The sequence below is a fragment of the Rhynchophorus ferrugineus genome, unplaced genomic scaffold (assembly GCF_030347505.1).
Source record: "Rhynchophorus ferrugineus isolate W39M unplaced genomic scaffold, kcgeb_rfMv2 rfM1, whole genome shotgun sequence".
NCBI classification, from domain to species: domain Eukaryota; kingdom Metazoa; phylum Arthropoda; class Insecta; order Coleoptera; family Curculionidae; genus Rhynchophorus; species Rhynchophorus ferrugineus.
The window spans coordinates 81,434,412-81,457,921 of NW_027472580.1; the positions used below are offsets into that span (position 1 = coordinate 81,434,412).

General features: G+C 32.2%; 1 protein-coding gene across 1 annotated transcript in view; it reads left to right on the forward strand.

The window, feature by feature from the left end:
- LOC143200255 (neurotrimin-like) overlaps positions 1-23,510 on the forward strand; it is a 328,665-nt gene that overhangs the window by 273,032 nt on the left and 32,123 nt on the right. Inside the window, exon 6 of the mRNA XM_076410681.1 lies at positions 7,598-7,732. Coding sequence (XP_076266796.1) covers positions 7,598-7,732 — 135 coding nt within the window. The remainder of the gene's footprint in view (positions 1-7,597; positions 7,733-23,510) is intronic.

The window sequence follows — 23,510 nt, forward strand, 5'->3', positions numbered from 1 at the left end:
CAAAAACAGTATGGCCAACATGCAAGAAAATATACAATATTGCATCGTGTTCTTTTTATTTTGCCTGTTCCTTATGTATTATTAAAGCTTCCACAAGAAGTAATGGAAATCAACTACAATGAACCGACGAAGGAAATATATTCTATAAATTATAAATAGTAATTTTCAGTTTTTATATACAATACCTAACAATTTATTAATTTGATTAAATCTGATTCCTGATATGCCATTTATTTTAGATAAATGGTAATAGTTGGAGGTCTAACCGACTTAAAAATAAAAGTAAAAATAATACTGGGTGTGTGGTGGTCATTTTTATTTGTCTACCACACCTGCATGTCTCGTACACACATCTTGGATATTGCAAACTTATTTCCTTAATTTAATTAAATTTAGCCCTGAACAGATTTATTACAGGTTATTACTCTTACTGGATATATTAAGAGAAGAAGTTAGTTAAAATTATACTAGAAATCACTGTTCCGATACTTTCTGTGTCTTAGACTTTCTCTATCCCGTTTTTGTTTTCCGTAGCTCATAACTAAACAACATTATACAGACTTTTCTGTATCTTATGTCTGACATGGATAGGATAATTTATTAAAAATATATAAGGTAATTAAATAATTTTAAAAAAACTTAAGTGATAAAACCTAGTTATTAGAACTATTTCATAATTGTGTAGTATAGTAGTACAGCTAATAATGCCAATGGTAACGATGACACAAATAACAAATTCTAGATATAAGTTGATAACAGAAGGAATGAGAATTGCTAATTTCTATTGACACTTGTGAGAAAAAATAATCATATTAATACGTGAACCTAATATGCTAATGTAAAGTATCTTCGATACCTAACAATAGAAGTAATTAATTGATGAAACTATTAGTATACTGATAATAACACAATATCTATAAATTAACTAGTATGAATCATTCGCATATAATTTGAATTTGAATATCAAGATAAGTATTAATAAAGGCAACTTACAGGCTATTTGCAGTGATAAATTTCAACGGAGTCCACTTAGATCTGCTTCAAATATTTAGGTTTACAAACGAAGGGTTGTAAAAAAATATATCTATTTTTGACCCATAATTTTTATATTTATGTTGTAAATTTTTTATGCGATAATTTTTCAACAAATCGTCTTTTTTTAGATCAGTAACCTTTTTGCCCTTCGGAGCAACAGATCCAAAGAATATTAATATTTTGCAAAAATTTCAGCCAATCAATATTTTTTTGACAAACCAATGAGTTATTTTTGGTCATAAAAATTATAAATCTAATCTAATCGAATCTATAATTTGATATTTTTTCTCAAATGTCAATATTTTTATACAAACTGATATATTTCATAAATCAATTGCATTTTGTAGTCTTCAAAAAACTTTTCTGAATATTAATATTTTTCAACAACCTTATATACTTTTATTTGTCTTCAAAGTAATGAACACCTAAAAAGTCGCTTTTTTTACTTGATATTGACAAATATCAATACGGATGTTTATTAGATTTAATTTGTTTAGTTATTGTAGTAGTCAAATCTTTTTTTTAATAATAATCATATTTCGAAATAGTGTTATTTTTAGGGAACAAACCAAAAACTATTTTCCTAAGAACCAATATTTTGTTAAAATATAGAAATAGTTTTGTTATAAATGTGGGAAACGTACTCAAAATAACATTGTTTATATTAAACCACTATATTTTTAGGATAGTCCGTATGACATATTTATGGCATACCATTTAGTTTTCGGAATATTACTGTCGAATTATATTTGAAGTCTACATTTTTAAAATCTCCGATATTTTGATTTTCTTTTTTAAACATGAAATGCAATATATTAACTGTTATGTATATATAAATATATCCACTTATGACATCCCCAAATGTTGAATGTTTTAAAAAGAATTATTAAAATTTATTAAACAAAGAAAATTAATGGGCAAAGACGAGTTAGCTTATTTAAACAATTAACAAAATAGATAACAATGAAAAAAATATTTATAAAGGATTGACTAAAGTTGAATTACAAATTATAAATTGGTACATATGGTGAAGAAAAAATATGAAATGAGTTTGAGGCTTTACTTACAATATTGGGTGCCTGATTTTTGTGAAAATACAATCCATTCAATGTGTTTCATCGGAATTGAAATTCTACTTGAGAGTTGGTTTCCCTGAAAGCGAGTGAAAGACTCTTCTTACTATGAATCTTGCACTTGAATAGGATACGCACGTTACAAATTCTTAGAAGGCTCTTGCAGTTTTATGTTATAGCCACAACAGGGAGTTGTGGCTTGGCGCCTTTGCTGCTATGGCCTGGCTTCTTTTCCCATCTCACAAGTTATACTAGAAATATTTAAATAGCCTGATATAATACATCCAATAACACAGTTAATTGACGTCATCAAAATTTATTTGACAGTACACACCACGAAAAAGTCAAAAATTACAACAAGCAAGTGATAACGAAAATAATTGGCCCCAAACTAGGAACATAAAACCTAATGAAAGTAAATCTGTGCAAGTACAGTTAACATATAATTAGGTCGCATAAGAAACAATCAAAAAAATAATACAATCTTTCCATATAATAAAAATCAAAATTTTCAGTGCATAATAAATTACTATTATACAAGTAAGTACCGAAATCCATATGGATATAAGGAATTGAATTATAATGATATTCCGCGAAAACTAATGTGGCAACCGCCACGACCCTTTAGGCCACCACGAATTCACCACCAGCAAGTACAAAGGTTGGTACCATGCAGTTCCAGGCGATAAAAGACCATCACGACGACGTCTCGCTCTCTCTTCTTTTCTCCTTCTCCTTGTAATAGTAGTACTTCCACAGCGCCACCGTACTTCCTCTACCTGATCTAATATCCTGTCAGTTCTCCCGTCGACCACTTGTATCGTTTAATATTAAAATAAACAGTATTTCTTCAACCAGTGTTTTCAGTTCTCGTGCAAATTCCTTCCAAAAATAGTAGTGAGTGTTCTGACAAATAATCGCAGCGGCAGCCACACATTTCGACCGACTGACCAACCCGACGAACATTCCTACACTAATATAAGCAAAATACAAGTATTCCAGAGGGAAGTCCTGAGAAGTGTTACAGATGCACCGAGATACTATAGGACTGATTACCTACATCGAGACCTTCAGATACCCAAAGTTAGTCAAGAAATCAAGAGAATTGCAAGGGGGCATGAATCCGTACTTCATCCTGATTACAACATTGAAGTAATACAACTTTTAATACGTATAAAACCAGAAACGAACATATACTCAAAAGTATCAAACCATTTGATCTTAGAATTTAATAGAAAAACAGCGGTGTTAATTCATAAATATTTTTATACAAGATGCTAAAATTGGGCCCATCTGTCTTCCTAAATATATACCTAGATTTAAGTTATTGAAATAATAAATTGTATATTGGTCGGCAACGACTAATAATTATGCAATAAAAACTTATTAGCAGAGTAGACTTAATGGAGAAGATAATATGTTACTAGAGTTAGTGTTTGTATTACTGAAATTAATTCAAGGACCACGCAAGCAAAACTGAAATATATCAAATAAATAGACGTTTCATATTAAGACTGTCACCCAGGGAATAAAAAGAATTGCAGGAAGACATGAATCCGTACTTCATCCTGATGACAATATTGAAGTACTACAACTTTTGTATAAAACTAGAAACGAACATAGACTCAAAAGTATTAAACCATTTGATCTTAGAATTTAATAGAAAAACAGCAGTGTTAATTCATAAACATTATTACACCAGATGCTAAAATTGGGCCCATCTGTCTTCCTAAATATATACCTAGATTTAAGTTATTGAAAGAATAAATTGTATCTTAGTCGACAACGTCTAATAATTATGTAATAGAAACTTATTTTTAAAAATCTGAGTAGACTTAATGGGGAAGATAATATGTTACTAGAGTTAGCGTTTGTATTACTGAAATTAATTCAAGGACCACGCAAGCAAAACTCAAATATATCAAATAAATAGACGTTTCATATTAAGACTGTCACCCAGGGAATAAAAAGAATTGCAGGAAGACATGAATCCGTACTTCATCCTGATGACAATATTGAAGTAATACAACGTTTGTATAAAACCAGAAACGAACATGGACTCAAAAGTATTAAACCATTTGATCTTAGAATTTAATAGAAAAACAGCAGTGTTAATTCATAAACATTATTACACCAGATGCTAAAATTGGGCCCATCTGTCTTCCTAAATATATACCTAGATTTATGTTATTGAAAGAATAAATTATATATTAGTCGACAACGACTAATAATTATGTAATAAAAACTTATTTTTAAGAATCTGGGCAGACCTAATGGGTAAGATAATATGTTACTAGAGTTAGTGTTTGTATTACTTAAATTAATTCAAGGACCACGCAAGCAAAACTGAAATATATCAAATAAATAGATGTCTGATTAAATTATTACCAAATAGAAGGAGAAAAAGACAATCCTAGAACCACGTACCTAATAGAAATTTACCGTTACCCTTTTCCGTCGACTCAATACCGAGAAACTTTGCCGTCACGAAGAATTTCATCAAGACGTGCCCCGCTTTGAACCTGGGCCCAGCACAAAGGCCGGGACGGCTTTAATTTTTATTCCGAGACAGCGCGCAGAAATCGAACCGAAGAAAGGAGCGATAGCGAGTAATTATTAGCGAGCCGCCGTGAAATGGGGCGAACTTACTTTGTAGAGCGAGCGATAGCAGTGTTATTAAAAAAAAATATCAAAAAACCGTGGAAAGGGGGGAGTTGGTTGTCGGGAATAATTATCTTAACAATTTGTAGCTGGCTGGTTTGTTTTTCCATAACTTTCTATTGTATGTTGCCTTTTGTTTTCAAGATGTGAATTAAAATAACCCTTTGGTTATATGTGTTCTTTTTGTTCTTCTTCCCCACTAACCTGAAATGAAGTTCTTTTTACTTGTATAATACTTTTGTCTTAAAAACCGTAACTTGTAAAATCTTCTATAAAATCGAAAAAGCAATATTTTCTTAAAATATAGAGATATTTTTTATAAATACGGAAAAAATATTCAAAATGATATAGTTTAGATTACCTTAAAAAATTAATGATTTTTTTTAAGAATTTTGAGTGAATCAACTTTTGTTTTTGTGAAAGAAATGGATAAAAAGGAATTTCGCATGTTGATAAAATGTTGCTTTTTGAAGGGAAAAATACAACTGAAGTAAAAACTTGGCTTGATGCCGAGTTTTCGGATACTGCCTTGTTTTTTAATGGAAAATAATTTATTTTGGTATTCCTTTCGAATTCTGAATTCATGACATTTGTTCTACAAAAATCTTGACAACTTCCTAAAGTTAAGCTTGTTATCTAAGATCAGTATAAAATATATCCAAATTTAAATTATACCACCTAATTACCCATAATAGTAAAAATTACTAATATATAATATAACTATAAATAGAATGTATATATTCTGTACAACAGCACCTCCTTCATAGCTCAGAAAACTGGATTTAGTCGAGAAACCCAGCATAAGATCTGTGCAGAATATGTAATAAGCCTCCTATTATAAACTAGACGAAATATATAACTGATTGTTTTATAAAAAAAACTGTCTTCAGCTAACTCATCACCCTACATTTTCCCTCCCAGACAATTTTTATCGAGATTATAATGTAGGAATGTTCGTCGGGTCGGTCGGTCGGTCGAAATGTGTGGCTGCCGCTGCGATTATTTGTCAGAACACTCACTACTATTTTTGGAAGGAATTTGCACGGGAACTAAAAACACTGGTTGAATCAAAGTTGTTTATTTTAACTTACGATTGATACATGTGGTCGATGGGAGAATTGACAGGATATTAGGTTAGGTAAAGGAAGTGACAAGGGGACGGTGAAAAGAAAAGAGAGCGAGACGTCGTCGTGATGGTCTTTTATAACCTGGAACTGCATGGTACCAATCCACCGGCGTTGCCAACCTTTGTAGTTGTTGATGGTGAATTAGTGGTGGCCTAAAGATTCGTGGCGGTCGCCACAATAATTAATCAGAAAATCTTTAGTCAAATTAAAGGAGAATATTTTTGGAAACACTAGTAATTCCAAGGTGCTACAGTAACCTGCAACAGTACTTTAGTCTGCAATTCTGGCTACTGAAATTCTCACTTCTGAATATTTTTTATTTACAATGCTTTAGACTGAGTCATATCAACTTTAAATGTAACTGTAATGTGGTATCTTCTCACATCGTGTATTTGACGATAAAGAAAGCAAGCTAACTTAGTAATATCTACTGCAGTGAGGATCTCAATGCCCTATTAACTTAGCTGTATAAACAACTTAATTAATCTGTGTCTTCTCGAGAATAATAAACAGCTAACAATAACCATTCTAGTCAACAACCACACCATAGAGTTGTTTTTAATAGATGCAATGATGTTTCGTGGATTAATTGAGGATTCTGTGTTCCCCAAAACCGACTGTTCTGTTTATTAACGTGGCCACTCAGAAGAAAATGGGGTTCATCGCTCATTATCAATTTATTAGGATCAGGATCTCTCGGTAGCAATTTCTTGTACGGGAACATTTTCAAATCAGTTTTCAAAATTCGCCTTAAACTGCATGCAGAAATGTGTAACTGGGAACCACGTCTCCTAACTGATATTTCTGGAGACTCTACAACACTATCGCGCACTAGAACCGTTGTCTTCCAGAACGAGGCCTGTCTGCTGTCGTACCGTACTGTCAAAAATTCACTTGTAAATGGTAAATTGTGGTTTTGTGAGGCAATGAACGATTAGGATATTTTAGACGCAATTTCCGCTGAGTGGCAATAATGAAACCATTATTTTCAATAAATATTGTCAATATGTTTATTCCTTTTTGTAGCGTATATTTATTAAGAGTTAAATTTGGCCGTCTACACAACACAATGGTTAAAGCGAAACTGAGCTAAACGTTACATAACCAAGATTGAGATTAATCAAACTAGTAGCGGTACTTTTACCACTTGTTACTAATGAAAATTCGACTTTACTTTCTTTCATTTTATTTGCCATTTGCTTCTTTATATTTTGCTTAATACTTTATCTATTTATAACTTTTAAACTTATCTATACTTTTATATATCAAACTGCTTGTTTATATATTTTTTCTTTATAGTTAATATCTTTATCTATCTATTATTTTGTTCACTGTTGCGGGCTTCAGGTACTACTCAAGGTAATGATTTAAAATTATATTCATATTATGGATTATTTTTTCTCAACCTCATATTAGTAACTTACTGTTATTTATAATTAACTGTCCTTATTAGGCAATATCCGAAACTGAACAATATTATGATATCACGCCAAACAATTAGGTCACTCCCGTACCGGGACACAATTAACCGGTAAAGTCATACAGAATTTGCGCTTCCATCAACCCAAAACGTGTCCATATAAACAGAACACAATAACGCCCACTTAACCATTACCTCTCCTAATTCCCTAACTCCCTCCGCCCGGCCCTCACCACGATCGCACAGCCGCTCGTCTCTAATGCCGTTTATCTCAATTCCAGTTGCCCCGATGATTTGGATCCAGAATCAGCTGGTGGGGTCAGTCGAGGGCCAGCAAATAACACTAGAATGTCATTCGGAGGCCTATCCAAAATCGATTAATTACTGGACCAAGAATGGATCCATTATATCGCAAGGTAAGGACAATGGACTTAAATTGAACTTCAATTGTTAATAATTATGGATGCTGAACTTAAATAACCTTAAATTATTAGTGTTAGAGTAATTATACTATTAATGCAAAATGCCTCTGTTATTATGAGTCACCTTTCCTTAATATACATATACATTCAAAATATGTTTTAAATTAATTACATCTTAGAGATTCTAATTAATTACATTAGATATACTTAGTACAATCTTAGTTTATTAATTAATTTATTATCACTGTTCTGTTTTACTTACATTAATACATAAACAGAATGTGTACTGGATATATATAGTCTAGTCAAAGTTATTTTGTACATACGTCATAAACATTTGCGACGTCAAAACGTAATAAAATAGTTTGTGTACTCACTGTTCTTTTATAGTCCATTCAAAGTTTTTTTAGTAATGCATCATGGATATTTGTGATAATGTTAAGGGGGCCTTCATTATCACGTTCCTTTTGCGAAATAACCTATTAAAGCCGCATTCAATTTGTCACCCTAAATATCTATTGTTTTCGGCATTTTCAAACAAAGTATTATGATATATTTCGCAGTGACTTATATTATAAAAATAATCAAAGGGCTAAAATAATGTTTGCCTGTTTATAACCTGTAGTAATTTTAACTAATATTTTGAATAATTTAGCGTACATCTGACAACCAGACGGCGACCGGCTGTCAGATGTATAAAAAATTCTTGAAAGCAATTTTTTTGTATGTCAAAGCCAAACTGAACTTAAACTCAGAGTTAATTCGGCAACATTGCAATATTTCGACTATATATTTCGTATATTTGATCTCGAATAGAGCCACTATCGAAATGGTCAAGATTCATCGCCCACTTCGTATGTAGACGGGTTTTCTTGGTTAAAACTAACATATTGTTCTTTATTTTTTAAGTGATGCTAGGTACAGTAACTCCACTAATATTCAGCGCAGCAGCAACACGCTAAGAAATATTTTTAATAAAATTTCAACAATTTATAATTTTTAATACCAACTAAATTTACCACCCTAAGAGAGTTTACGTGCAAAATGGAGCCTCCATTCTCTCGTTCCCTTTCGAAATAACTTATTAAAGACGCAATCAATTTGTGCCCCTGACTATCTATTGTATTCGGCATTTTCAAACAAAATAATGTGATATATTACACAGCGATTTAGACATGATCAAAATAAACATAGCGCTAAAATAACGTTTGCCGGTTTATAACCTGTAGTAATTACAACCAATATTTTGAATAATTTTGCGTACGTTTGACAACCGGACGACTTTGACAAGCTAGTTCGATTTCACGTTCGAACTTATCAGACAATATTATGTCTCTTTTTAACTAGAATAAAATTAAAAGGAAAATATTGCCTGATTCTGAAACGAATTTACAAATTGCGGAAGGCAATACATTAAACATCTTGATAAAAAATACCTTGAATAGACTATACATCAATATATATATATCCCAAGAAAGAAATGTTAATTTATATTGAACCTTTTTCACACTATCTATGGGGTAACAAGGTTTTAAAAAATGATCTATTCTTTTCAAAAGCTCATCTTACCGCAATATATTGTTTTACAAAACTTTTTTCTAAATTTTCGGTTCATTTTGTATTGCCATATCATCTTTTCACTATTTTCTAATGTTTAATAATAATTATATTCTGATATTTTTAAGAAAAATGTAGCACTCAACATCTCTACAAATCTAGAATCTCCTATAGTAAATTTATCTTCATTTTGTAATGCAGTATTTATTATTTCTTTTTCGAAGTTTGTGAAAATTATTGCGAATTTTACCAGCACTTTTCTTTAATTTAAACAGGATGGTTATTTGAAATTTGTTATATTGATGAATAATTTAAAAAAAAAAAAAAAACTTTTGAAAAGAGACTCCTATTCTCCTTCTTCCTATTTTCACTTTAAAGGACCTCCACAAAGGAAAAGATTTTATGAGGATACTTATGTCCTCGCGTAAATTTGTTTTCATCTCATTGGAGCCATCAACCCCTGGTCACTAAAGTCACTTATTTTATATATTTTGTAAAATAGTTTAGTGAACAAGGAAATAATAAACAATTAATTATGCTAAACTATATGAACAATACGTGTTATGTTTCCCTCTTGCTTTCACTAACTTTAACGTCTTTCTTATTAGATTAAGTTTAATATTCTGTTAAAAATATAATTTCTTGGTACATTGTGGTTTCCAAGACCATATGGAACATCTCGAATAATAGGACACAGACATCAGTGCATTTTATACGAACTAATGACCCAATGGTGGTCGATATTCGATCACGATTTATTGAGTTTATCATGTCACTCATATAACAATAATATGTGTCAGTATATTAAAATATGTTAAAATATATGAAAACAACTTCAATAACTAACAGTCACTAAGGTTGTTAAATTGCATTTAATGAAATCTAATTTCTATGAAATTTCAATAATAAACAACAAGATAAGCAAGATTACTTTTCGAACTGTGGCAAGGCTACAGCATCAAATATAAGTATACTTGATCTTTCTTTGCCTTTATATTATAATTATAAATGTGGAATAAAAAATTAACTAATACATGTCTATATATTAAAACAGAGATTGCATGAAGAAAGCAAATTGGAAATTGATATTAAACTTTAGCATATATATTATAACAATAACGAACAGAATAGTATATATTTTTTACAATTTAGAAATGTATTTTAAGTATTGATACTTCAAAACTTAGATTTATAAAGTAAATACACATATCTTATTGTATTAATCGTTAAACACCTTAATAGTTAGAAACGTTTTAAAATGTTCCAAATTTTACTGTTAATATTTCAGAATTTCTTCAATTTTTTAAATTATTACTCTTAGTAGTTCGACAATCTGCCCCGTTGTCAATTAGTATTTGTTATATTATATATACATGGCATGTAGATCACTTCATCAAGTGATTTCCTGTGCAAAATACTATTTTAATTAATTAGTCTAATTTTAAAGCTAATTCTAAAGTCTCTATGTCCTATAATCAGATCGGATGGTATTAGAAGTTTTAGTCTATGCACTTGACTGTCACCTCGCATATTTAGCTGATTAGCGAGTACATTGGGACGCACTGACACTCTTTCGAAGTACTTCAACGCGTTTAATTAAACTTGTTATTCGGGTTCTATGGAATATCGCGTTCTATCACTTCATTTGGAACATAGTACAGAGCATGGCACAATGGCACGCAACACTTTATTTTGGAACCATTGTACGATGCATATATTAAACTCTCTAGCGGTTCCCCATAATTTGGATTCCATATGACCAAATAGGTTTGAATAAAGATTTAAACAATGATATCTCGTTACCTAATGATGACTAGGATTTGCGCACGATAAGCCAATACATTTGGTAAAATTTAACTCCAAGTTGTTTCCGTTTGGCGAGTATGTGCTTCTTCAAAGTTAGGCGTTGATCTATGTGCATACCAATATATTTATACCATCCTCTACTTGCCAAAGTTGACAATTATTCATATAGACTGGATGATATGTTCTTCTGCGCAATGTAAAGGTTATATGACTAGATTTTGTTTCGTTCGCTTTTATACGTCTTTTCAGCCACATTTATATTTGATTTAGGCGTGTTTGTAGATTCATTGATGCTAAAGCTGGATCGTCATGAGAGGTTAGTACTGGCGTGTCACCTGCATATATTACAACAGTGGTTAGTTTTCTTTTAGGCAGATCAGCTGTGTACAGACTATATAGTACTGGACCCAGGTACACTACCTTGCGGAATTTCCGAATATATTGCATGTAATTTTGTATGTTCATCGCCTCGTTTTACTGTAAAGTGGTGCGAGGTAAGATTTTAGTATCTCGTAATCTGGATGAAGGAGAGGTTTCTTTAATTTAAACTGCAATCCCGTATGCCATACTTTATCAAAGGCCGGAAATATGTCTAGAATATTTCTTCTATTTCTATACACATCTATATCTATATTTATATCTATACATATGCAGACTACTTCATTTATAAATACATAGAGTCTTTATCTTCTATCTATATTTTTCACCTAAAATATGTATTGTAAAAATAAAAAAATACGATAGATTAAAATTTTACCGAAATTTTTATTTAAAATTGGATAGTACTTTGCTTGTATATTCCACTCTTCGATTTCGCGCTAGCATATAGCTTATCTTTAATTTTACTTCTAGAGCTTTTGATAATCTACTGCTTTCTACTTCCTCTTATCTCCCACGTGAGAATTAACGCCCCATCAATAAAGGAGGAATTACTATGAAATTATATGATTAAAATTCATTAAAGATTCTATGAAGCTATTTTGTAATTGTTAATATTCATTTCAGTTCTTGATGTACTTAGGCAATTAACGTATTTATGTATTTATGACTTACAATATTACTTTGATGTGTTAAGAAATGCATTTACTAGAGAAACCTGGAATAAATCAGAAACTAGTACCACTAAAATTTATAGAAAAATCTTAGTAGCCGTTAAAATTGCTTCAAGTACAACGATACAGTATGTCTTCATAAACATATCAACTATTATCAGTCCTTAAGTCAATTTTTCTCAGCTGTTCTCAATGCATAAGACATCAAATTAAATGAAAAGCTGATTCAGGAACTCTAAATATATTCTAAACAAAGAGGGCAGACGATTTTTGTTGAAGGTATAAAGACAGGCGAATTTGGAGAGCAAAATTCCTGATCAAATATTATTAAGATTGATATAAGTTGATAAAGGGAAGTCTATCGTCAGCAAGAAGAAATGGTCTGTAGAAACTATAGTTAATTTAACAAATCTAATTTTCAGTGGCAGGCTGAATTATGTTAAGTTGATTGTATAAGTTCCAGGGACATATAGAATTTCGTTAAAAAGAAAAATTTGTGTAATGATATATTTAGATTGATATATCAGCAAATTGTTCAGAACAAATGTATAATGTGTTGACACATTGTAGATTTTTATCAGCGATATCATTAGATATCCATTTAATATCACTGAATAATTCAGAGTGCGCGGACGCTAATCATGGGACGTTTAAAATTTGAAAAAAATATCCTCATGAAGACATCAGCAGCGCAAGCCCTTTAAGCACCTTTAAAAACTTATAAATTCGATGTCGTCATATCCCAATTTCTGGTTTTCGATTCAATGATTTAAAAGTGCTGATTTTTGTGTCAATGAGAAGAACAACTTGGAGGACTAAAGTATTTCGTCCTTACTGCCTATGGGGCTTTAAAACGGATAGATTTGATTTGATATATTCTAGTTCTCTTCACCGTATTCAATAAATATTGTTTTAACATTGACATTGCTTGACCATTTTTAACATTGAATGTGATCCATAGGGCGCAAGAACATTTTTTCAGTATCCAAAACAGAAAAGGAGTTTTACAATATTTATAGTTGGTTCATTACAATATTTATAGTTGGAACATTGGTTCTAAAAGAAACTCAAAATCAATTCCTAGTATTGATAGATTATTTTTTCAATTTTAAGATTTTCTGGAAAAAAATTTACTACCCATATATTTTATGTTCTATTTTCTATGTGATTTTGGTTATACTTTATAATGTCCAGGTGAAAACGTTCCATATTTCGTCAATCCATCTATTTTATAGAACCCACTAGCCCCGTTTTTCGTTGCCCCTAAACCTTATGGATATATATTTTTTCATCGAGGAATTTCCTTCGGGATGAGGACGGCGCATGGTACTGACAAAAAAATGATTTATTAACTCGCGTTTTAAGTTCTTTTCGAGGGGTTGGGCAGATTGTTTGCCTATTGTTTTTTGGGCGGCCCTTAATCTGATGGAAATTATACGTAAAAGGGTTCTAAAAGGGTTTTTACTGGAAATTTACGGCCATATTTAAGGTAGAAATATTGCAAAGAATTAGAGCTTTTTCTTATTGTGAGTTTCAACGTTACAGGTAATTTTATTATTTTTTCTGGTTGGTAAAAAGCACATATACTTTTTGCCAGATTAAAATTTCGTGCCGATCAATAACTGAAAGCTTTTATATATTTTATATAAATAATATTTCAGTTATTTTACGATACACTCTTCGTAAAAAGAATGAACCGCCATTTGTAGATAATATTTAGTCAACTAGGTCAACTTAGTCTAGCCAACTTTAAGTCTTTTCACAATCGGGCATATGTTCAGCTGAAAAATTCGAGGAAAAATCGAGGGAAGAAACAGACAAAAAAATTGAACCGAGTTCAAAAAATAATAAGGAACTCACTAAAAGATAAAAACTAACCAAACTTAAAATTGTTAACACAAAAAAAACATTTTAAAATAAAATATGTACGTGTCATATAGTCGTTGTCATAACTAAATAAAAATAAACAAAATCCTTATTTAACCTATCTACCACACGTATTTTATATTCTACTTTATATTCCGTACCGAGTTCAAACAATATATTAATAATAATATAATTATTTGACATACACAAAAAATTAAATTACGATCAAGATAAATCTGATTGGTTGCTAAAATATTATCGTAAAAATATTATATTAAAGATATTTTATTGTGACTAGATTAGTATAAATGAACTTTATGCTGAATTTGAATAGCATCTGTCATTTAGTGTATTTATGTTGCTCGATTACGTCAATTCATTCAGTATTACTATATCAGTTATTAGTTATATTGCAAATATAATTTAGTACCATGGATATTTGAAACATTTTAAAAGGCATTCTCAACATTAAAGCCTATTCTGGCTGGAGTTCCGCATGATCTTAGTACCACCTCTATATCATCTCTACACCTTTTATATCCCAACGACAATGGAACACTTTTTGAAATATTTGTTGATGATTCATTCATTATGGTAAATGATACAACTATGCCTCAGGCTATAAAAAATAGACAGGAAATTACAGCTTTATTGCTTGAAGTAGGCTTATGTTAATTTTGTGTTGCTGATAAAATACGAAAACCTGCCTAAATGATCCCCAACTCCACAAGCAGAATCAGTTAAATAATTCAGCATCCACCTGATGTGTTTTATTGCTAACATAGTGAACAAAAACATAACTTTTATGATTATCGGAAGATATTTCTAACATGCTGTAAGGACAAAGTGATTTCGGCCCATAACAAAGACCATTGGGATTTAAAGGGTGCAAGTATATGCTGCTAGTTCATGAATCCGACATAAGTAATTCAATCATAAAATATGGTTGAATAAGATAAAAGTTAGGTTATTAATTCACGCCAACACTGGAATAAAACTGGAAACCAAATCCTAATTGTATTTATAGTAAATATAAAGTCATATTTAATTACAAAATCTTATATTCATGATCAATTGGCATGTTTATGTTCTCAGGAAATACTATTAATATTCTGGTTTTTGTAAACATCAATGAGAAAATGAATTTCCGCAACCGGACATTATGTTTTTTTAGGTGTTTTATATCATATGCAATACATCGAATTCGATACCTATATCTCAAAAATTACTAATAAATCTATTTTCAGAATTTTGATTATTTATCTCCTTTTCTTAAATATTTTTTTTAAAGTCTCTTTTTTGCCAATGAGGGTTTATCTGAACTAGATCTACCGACTGGAGATTGACCAACTTAAAAATCATCCCAGAAGACATATGGTCTTACCCAGCCTGGTTACTGGCGTGACTGGGATTATTTTCCTTATCGGATCTTACACTCTTACCTAGGACAATCACAAATATTAATCACAGCTGGATTCGAACTCGCGACTATCGCTACAGTAGGAGGAACGTCCGGTCGCCTTTACCACTGCGCTAACCAGACCGACTTATCTCCATTTGAGAAAATCAATTAATATCTGCGACATTTTCGAGGCGTAAGTAAGTCAAAAAGACATATAAGTAACATCAATAATGAGATATGATTCATTTATCTAATTTTATCAAGCGTCCAAGTTTTATTCTCGTCATACAGCTTTTATTCTATACGTACCATATTAAAAAATTTATTAACTTACTATTACTAATATCAATGACAATTTTTCTTGTTCTGTTTTAAGGAATCTTATAATAATAGCCAGTAATATAAGTTCAACAATGTTCCCATAAAGCAACCTATCGGTTAAATGGTTTATAGTATCCTATCAGACATTGGGCATTAACACATTGGGCATATTTGAGATAATATTTTGTATTTACACGTAGCTAGCTGAATCATTGCTGGATCTTTGGAAACGTTTATTAATCTTCATTCAATATGTTTCTATTTTACTTACTTGTTTAATATTTTTTAAATAAGGCGAAACTTATTTGGATGGTAAGCCTAACAGCTTTTGAACTCAAGTATTATTTTAATATCATTGCTCAGTGGTCTACTTCTGCACGATTTAAATATAAAAATAATTAAATTAAAAACAATTATAATTATCTCAGAGCATAAAATCTACAAGCGAAAGAACATAAAGAAAAAGTGCTTTAAACGATTCACATTTCTATGAACTACGATAGGTTTCTACGAACTAAATGGGAAATATATCAAACGGTAATTCATTTTTAATTACCTCTAACGAACCGAATTGATTGGAGCGGCCACTAAAAATCCTAAATACCGTATTAAACAAACTATTTTGTAATTTATTAGTTAAAACTGCGCGTTAATCTCCATCGCTCCGAATTCAACAAAATACCCATTCGTTATTAGCGCATTGAAAATCTATCGCTAACAATTAAATGAAACGAAAATAATAAAACGTGCGCTTCTAATTTATTTGCATCTCACTCAGTTAATTAAACAAATTTTATTTAATAGAAAATTTCTAGATAATTAAAATAGAAAAAAAAGTATATGTTGATATGGAATATAAATAAATGTAATACAAAAAAATAACGCATATATATATATATATATATATATATATATATATATATATATATATATATATATATATATATATATATATATATATATATATATACACCGTACTCATCAGATCTTATCCCATACCACTGTTACTTGTTTCATTTCTGTTTTAATTGGATTTGTTGAGAAGTGATCGACTTTCTGGTTTTTTTGCTTTTGCTTTTACATGGACTAAATATTTGAAAAAGTAATAATTAAGGGCAACATCTTTAATAACAAATTTTCAAACTTTGCAAAAAAGATGTATATAAATGTATTCTATGTCAAGCTGATATGTTAAAAAATTTTAGAAATGACAGAAAATCATTCTGGGATGAGACTTTAGAGTCAGAACACACATTTCTAATAAGTTATTTAAAAGAGACAGATAATTTTTTTTGTTGATATTCTAGTCCTTTTTAGTATCCATGTATAATAACCACATGAAGTAAATCAAGATTCCAGATCATTTAATGGTTTTTAGGGATTATGTTAGCATTACCAACTTAATATCACCTATTTTATTAGTTTTTCTGGAAACACGGTCATTATCAAAACTTTATAAAACAGATCAAGACAGTCAATTATCAAGATGATTATCCTAGCATTAGTCAGTCCGAATTCCATCCGTTAGATCAAACTATAAACAAGAAATATTATTTAAGGTAAAATTATCTTTTGAACTATATGAGCTGATATGCTATGTGCTTGCGTGTATTATGATTATTTTTTGTTTCTTTCAAAAAAAAAGTTTATTAAATAGAAATTTGTACAATATATATTAATACAAATATTGCTCCATCTTTCTGACAATATGACTATATCATGTCGAAAGAACGATGTTTGTTTTGCAGCGATCCATTCTTCTTTTACACTTTTACACTTCTTCAACATTTCAAACCTAGAAGTAAAAAAATAGGGTGCCAGGCAAGCCATGTTGCATCGATATAAACAAGTGATAAACAGAAGGTGATATGTCTGTTAATTACGCTTGGGTAACTAAACCAGCTGCATCACTGTATAATTCATTACACATGAACGAGACCTAGCGTTGTTAGCTAAAAAATTACTTTGTTTCTGTGTCTTACTATAGCTACAATTTTTGCAACAATACGTTTAATTACTTCAATTGACGTCAGCAAGCATCTGCAGTTATCGTTTTATTCAGATTTAGCAACTCCTAATGCCCTACACCTTGCTGATCCCATCATATACATAGCAAGAATTTATGGCATTTATGTCATGAACATTCCGTTTTAGCGACTTTTTGGGTCTATAATTTTTGTAATAGGAGGACTTTTTATTGCCAGTCATAATATGTCGCAAAAACCTCTTCTTTTTTGCAGGAAATCAATTAAACCTTTTTTTATCCTGGCCTAAATCCAGGCGGTGGAATGCATGACGTATACCTGGTCGCGGAGATGCCCTGGATTGACAAGTTGAAGCGGGTTATGTAGGACTGCCTCTGGGCTTACCAATACACTAAACCGAAACCGCCTCACAGTTGACCCCTGTGGATCGCTACTGCTACTGCATAAAATTTGGGGATATGGTACCCGCTGATCGGGCAGCTATTAATGGGTACGAGGACCCGACGATTCTATTTATTTTTTCTCGCGTTTTCAGAAGAACTTGAGCTAAGTTGTTGTTTGTGGAATGATTGAGATTTGAAGTGCTTGATTTCTGGAGTGTCAGTTTCCCTATGAATTTGATTATTTCTGACAAACCATGGAGCGTTTAAGATTCTCCTGAAGAGCTCATTTTTAAAAATTTGAAGCCTTTTCACCTAGTTGGGTGTAACAAACCTGAAGTAGACCTCAGATCCGTATAGGAGTATGGACCGAATTAACATCTTGTAAAATAAGCATTTGATGGAGATGGGAAGTCTGCTAGAAGGGCAGATCAGAGAATATGGCAGGTTTGCTATTCTCGAACCTTTCTGGATTTAGGAATGTCAACCGAACCGTCGGTCGAAGTGGAGACCAAGGTACGTGACGTTATCCAGCCATGGACTTGTTGCGGCGGCGATATCGATCTTAAGTTGCGAGAATGAAAATAATGGCCTGGGTTTTCAGGGGGTTGATTCTCAATATCCAGAATTTTAACCACTTGACCGCACGATCGAGCTGCTTCTGTAAACGTTCATGCATTGTAACTTCGAACCTGCCGGTCGTGAAGAAAGCAGTGTCGTCGACTTAAAATGCGACGTCAATGTGCTCTTTTCTCAGTAGATCTGATATAAAGAAGTTAAATAAGGCTGGGGCCAGCGGGGTACCTTGAAGTACGCCAGCATCAATTTGTTTTCGACTGGAAAGTATTTTCCTGATATTGATCTGGAAAGACCTGTCCGATAGGTAGAACTTGATTAGAGCGGTTTGGTCTTTTGAGACGCCAACCTAGGCCTGTCGAAGGCTTTGGCTAGGTCCAGAAATACTCCTGCAAGCTTTTTACGTTAGTCAAGAGCGTGGTGGATGTGGGCGGCCAAACGGGTAGCCTGATGGACGGATGAGTGGTGAGCGCGAAAACCGAATTATTCATCAGGAATGATATTGTTTTCCTTGGTGAAAGAGTTGAGAGCGTAGAGTATTGCCCTCTCGGCAAGCTTCGGAATAGCACTGAGAAGGCTGATGGGCCTGTAATCAGATGAAGATAATTTTGCTCCTTTCTTGGGATTAACCGCTATACGTGCGTATTTCCAAGACGTCAGAATATGTTGCAGCCTCATGATGGAGTTAATGATGTTTGCCAGTTCCGCGAGCTAATTAGGCGGGAGCAATGAAACCGCGATGTTGAAACGTTTTGAAATGGCATTTTCCATCAATTTGTGTGGTAAGACTTTTCCCTCTACTTGGATCTTTCTCTGTCTAGAAATAGTTAGTGTTTTGATTGAATACGCATCGCCATTTTAAAATCGCCGGAACCAAAATCTAGAATCGGAATATAACGGAGCAGCACAACCATAAGTTTATAAGAGGGTCTGATGGGTTTTAACAACACATATACTCAAATCAAACAAGATAAGTAATAAATATAGAAAATGCAATAAATAACACACAAAAGAGAAACTATTATTTTCAGTGCAGAAATATCAAAACCATCGTGTTTAACAGTTGGGTTAGTATTTTAATGGTTGCTTACATTGATACTTCGCAGTTTCACTAACAAATATTGCAAATAAAAATACATACCTAGCGACCTAAAAACTTCATCATAAATACATACAGGAACGAAGGTATTATATACTATACTATACTATACTTTGAAAGCTGTGATTTAAAAAAAAATTGTGACTTAGTGTTTAAGGCGACAGTGTAAATTTTTGTTTGCGATTGTTATTGTAAATGTTTTGATAGGCAAGAGTGGAAAATCCGAAAAGAAATAACTATCCCGGTCACGCTAGTAATCAGACTGGGTAAGACCGGATGTTTTCTAGGATGGTCTTTAAGTTGGTCAGTTGCCAATTGGTAGGCTTAATGCCGAGGACCGTGGTTCGGACCCCACGTTAAACAGTAGCTCCAGGTCCAGTCCAGATAAACCCTCGTTGGTAAAAAGAAGACTTGAAAATGTATCAAAATTTTGTTCTAGGTCATCAAAGTAAAACCGTAACAAATTTCGATATTTACTATTTAACAAAATAAATCTATATTATTAAAATAATTGTAAAATAACTCATTTTTTTCTAACTACCGTAATTTAGCTAAAAAAATTGTCTGTATTTTTTTACTTATTATATATGAATATATAGAAAAGGTACGCATCAAATTTCAAGTAAACCAGTTTTTAGATGCCGCGTCACTAAACTTAATATAATGTACATTTTGAAATACTCTATTCATAGCGTATTTATAAAGGATTAAGATCTCAAAATGCATATTTTATTAATTTCTAGACTAGAGTATCCTCTTAAGCTTTTTTCAAAAGAATAAAACTCTAAAAAACTGTTATTCGCTCTATTGAAATATGCGCGCTTCTTGTTTGGTATATCTTGAAAGTTTTCATCTATTATCACCGAAATATTATCTCTAGAATTACTAAATTATTAAACCTAAATATAACTATTCAATTGAAAAGTCCGCGGTCTACTATAGTAAAACACATTATTTTGTCAAAATTCGTTTTTCTTATTTATCATAATTCCCTTTAGGGGCGATAAACCGATTATAACGACCCTCCAACTTTTCGATACCATTTTTGTAGTACGATTTGTCCTTTGATTCAAAATAGGCCTCAGTTTCGGCGATCACCTAATCATTCGACGAACATTTCTACCCAGCGATCATTTTTTTGAGGTCTGAGAGCAATAAATAGTCGCTGGGGGCCAGATCTGGAGAATACGGTGGATGAGAAAGCAACTCGAAGCTCAATTCATGCATTTTTGCCATGGTTTTCACTGACATGTGATGATTTCGTTCTTCAAGCGGTCCAATAACGCTACGTAATAGTCGCTGTTGATGGTCCTTCCTTTTTCAAGGTAGCCCATGAAAATTATTCCGGTGCATCCCAAAATACAGACCCCATAACCTTGCCAGCCGACTGTTACGTTTTCTCACGCTTTGGAGCGTGTTCATCGTGTGCAGTCCACTCGGATGACTGTCGATTGGACTTCGGAGTGAAATGATGGAGACATGTTTCATCCATAGTCACATATCGATGCAAAAACTCGGGTTTATTATGTTTGATCATTTTCAAACACTGCTCCGAATCATCAACTAGTCGTTGTTTTTGGTCAAAAGTGCGCCCACGCGGCACGCACTTTACACAAAGCTTTCTCATACCCAATTATTCATAAATGATATGATGTACACGTTCAGTTGATATATTCAGAGTGTCTGCTATTTCATTAAATTTCAATTTAGGGTCATCCAAAATCATTTTGTCGATTTTTTGGATATTTTCGTCAGTAACAACCTCTTTTGGGCGTCCACTGCGTTCACCGTCTTCGGTGCTCATTTCACCATGTCTAAACTTAGCATACCAATCCTTGATGGTTGATTTTCCTGGGGCAGTGTCCGTAAGCTTTTCTAGCTTTCCCTTTAAAATTTTATCAACAGGCGAAATTCCTTTTTATACATTTTTTTCACAAAAACAAAAGTTGCTTCACCCGAAATGCTATAATGCATAAACTAATGATCTGTAAAATTTATACACGCATTTTTTGGAGGCTAGGGTTAGGGCTTCTCTTAAAAGCGTATTTTTTGAAGGATTAGGCTTTCAAAATATAATTTTTAAAAAATGTTAAGCTAGAATATCCCCCTAAAAAACAGTTATTCCCTATATTAAAATATGCACGCTTCTTGTTTGGTAAATCTTGAAGGTTTTCAACTATTGTCAGCGGAATATTATCTCTGGAATTACATCTCATAAACGACAATAATTATCGGTTTAATATTGGTTAGGTAGCTACAAAATTACAACCCTATCTTAGCGTTTATTTGTCGAGGAACAGATAACGAGTTCGCAGCAAACCGACTCGTTCTTGCCACCTTACAAAGGCTCATAAAGCGATGAGCATTACGATTCTATTAACACGGTAACTGCATCAAGATAAAGACAACTACCGATAATTGAATGCGGTTATCTCGCGTCGAAACCCGCCTACGTCCCCACCCCCGACCAGTCCTATTTCGGCATAACTAACCCAAGGTATATCCCCGCGTTCGTTCGGGCGCCCTATCCCCTTCTGGTTCGAACGGAACTAATCGCCACCACATAAGATGTTATCGGGGGTAACCGGCACGCCATAAGCCGTGGCAATAATAGCGATCGGACCACGAAATACCGTTTCGATTTTCTATCGGGGTGTCGTTATGAATATTTCAAACGGTTCGTGATCCGGCGGGACTGTTAATGAGGCCCGATGTTTCGCTACAAATAGGCCGTTAAATTAGAAATATTTCGTTCGCGCACAATGGCACAATGTGGTGAAGACTTTTTTCATCGCTCTCGCGGCCGTTTCGGGCCTAATGGAGGAAGTGGTAGATGCTGCCACGTTCGGGACTAATAACCGTCGGAATATTTGGAGGCGGTGACGCAGATAAACAGTTAAACTTGTAGTAAAATCGATTTTTAGTTGTCACAGGTACTTGCATGTGTTTTGATCAGACGAAAATAAGTTGGATGTATAAGTAAATTGGATGTTTTTGATATTTGTCTTCTTTAAATAACAATTTTTATGTTTTTATTTGTTATATTTTAGAGTCTACTTTTTTCTAACCAGGGTTTATTTGGACTGGAGCTACTATTTAACGATATAAATGTACACAACAATTAAAATAATTATTTTTAACATTTCTCTTCAGTAAATAACATTTAATCATTATTATTGTTGTCATTATTGTCTGGATTAGACCTACTGTTCAACGATATAAATTTAAACAAGTGTTAATTTCCATGCTTTTGATAATTTTCTTCATTAAATCATAGTTTTCCATTTACGTTCTTTTTGTTAAACTTGTAGTAAAATCGATTTTTAGTTATCACAGGTACTTGCATGTGTTTTGATCAGACGAAAATAAGTTGGATGTATAAGTAAATTGGATGTTTTTGACATTTGTCTTCTTTAAATAACAATTTTTATGTTTCTTTTATTTGTTATATTTTAGAGTCTACTTTTTTCTAACCAGGGTTTATTTGGACTGGAGCTACTATTTAACGATATAAATGTACACAACAATTAAAATAATTATTTTTAACATTTCTCTTCAGTAAATAACATTTAATCATTATTATTGTTGTCATTATTATCTGGACTAGATCTACTGTTCAACGATATAAATTTAAACAAGTGTTAATTTCCATGCTTTTGACAATTTTCTTCATTAAATCATAGTTTTCCATTTACGTACTTTTTGTTAAATTTTAGGGTCTCCTTTCT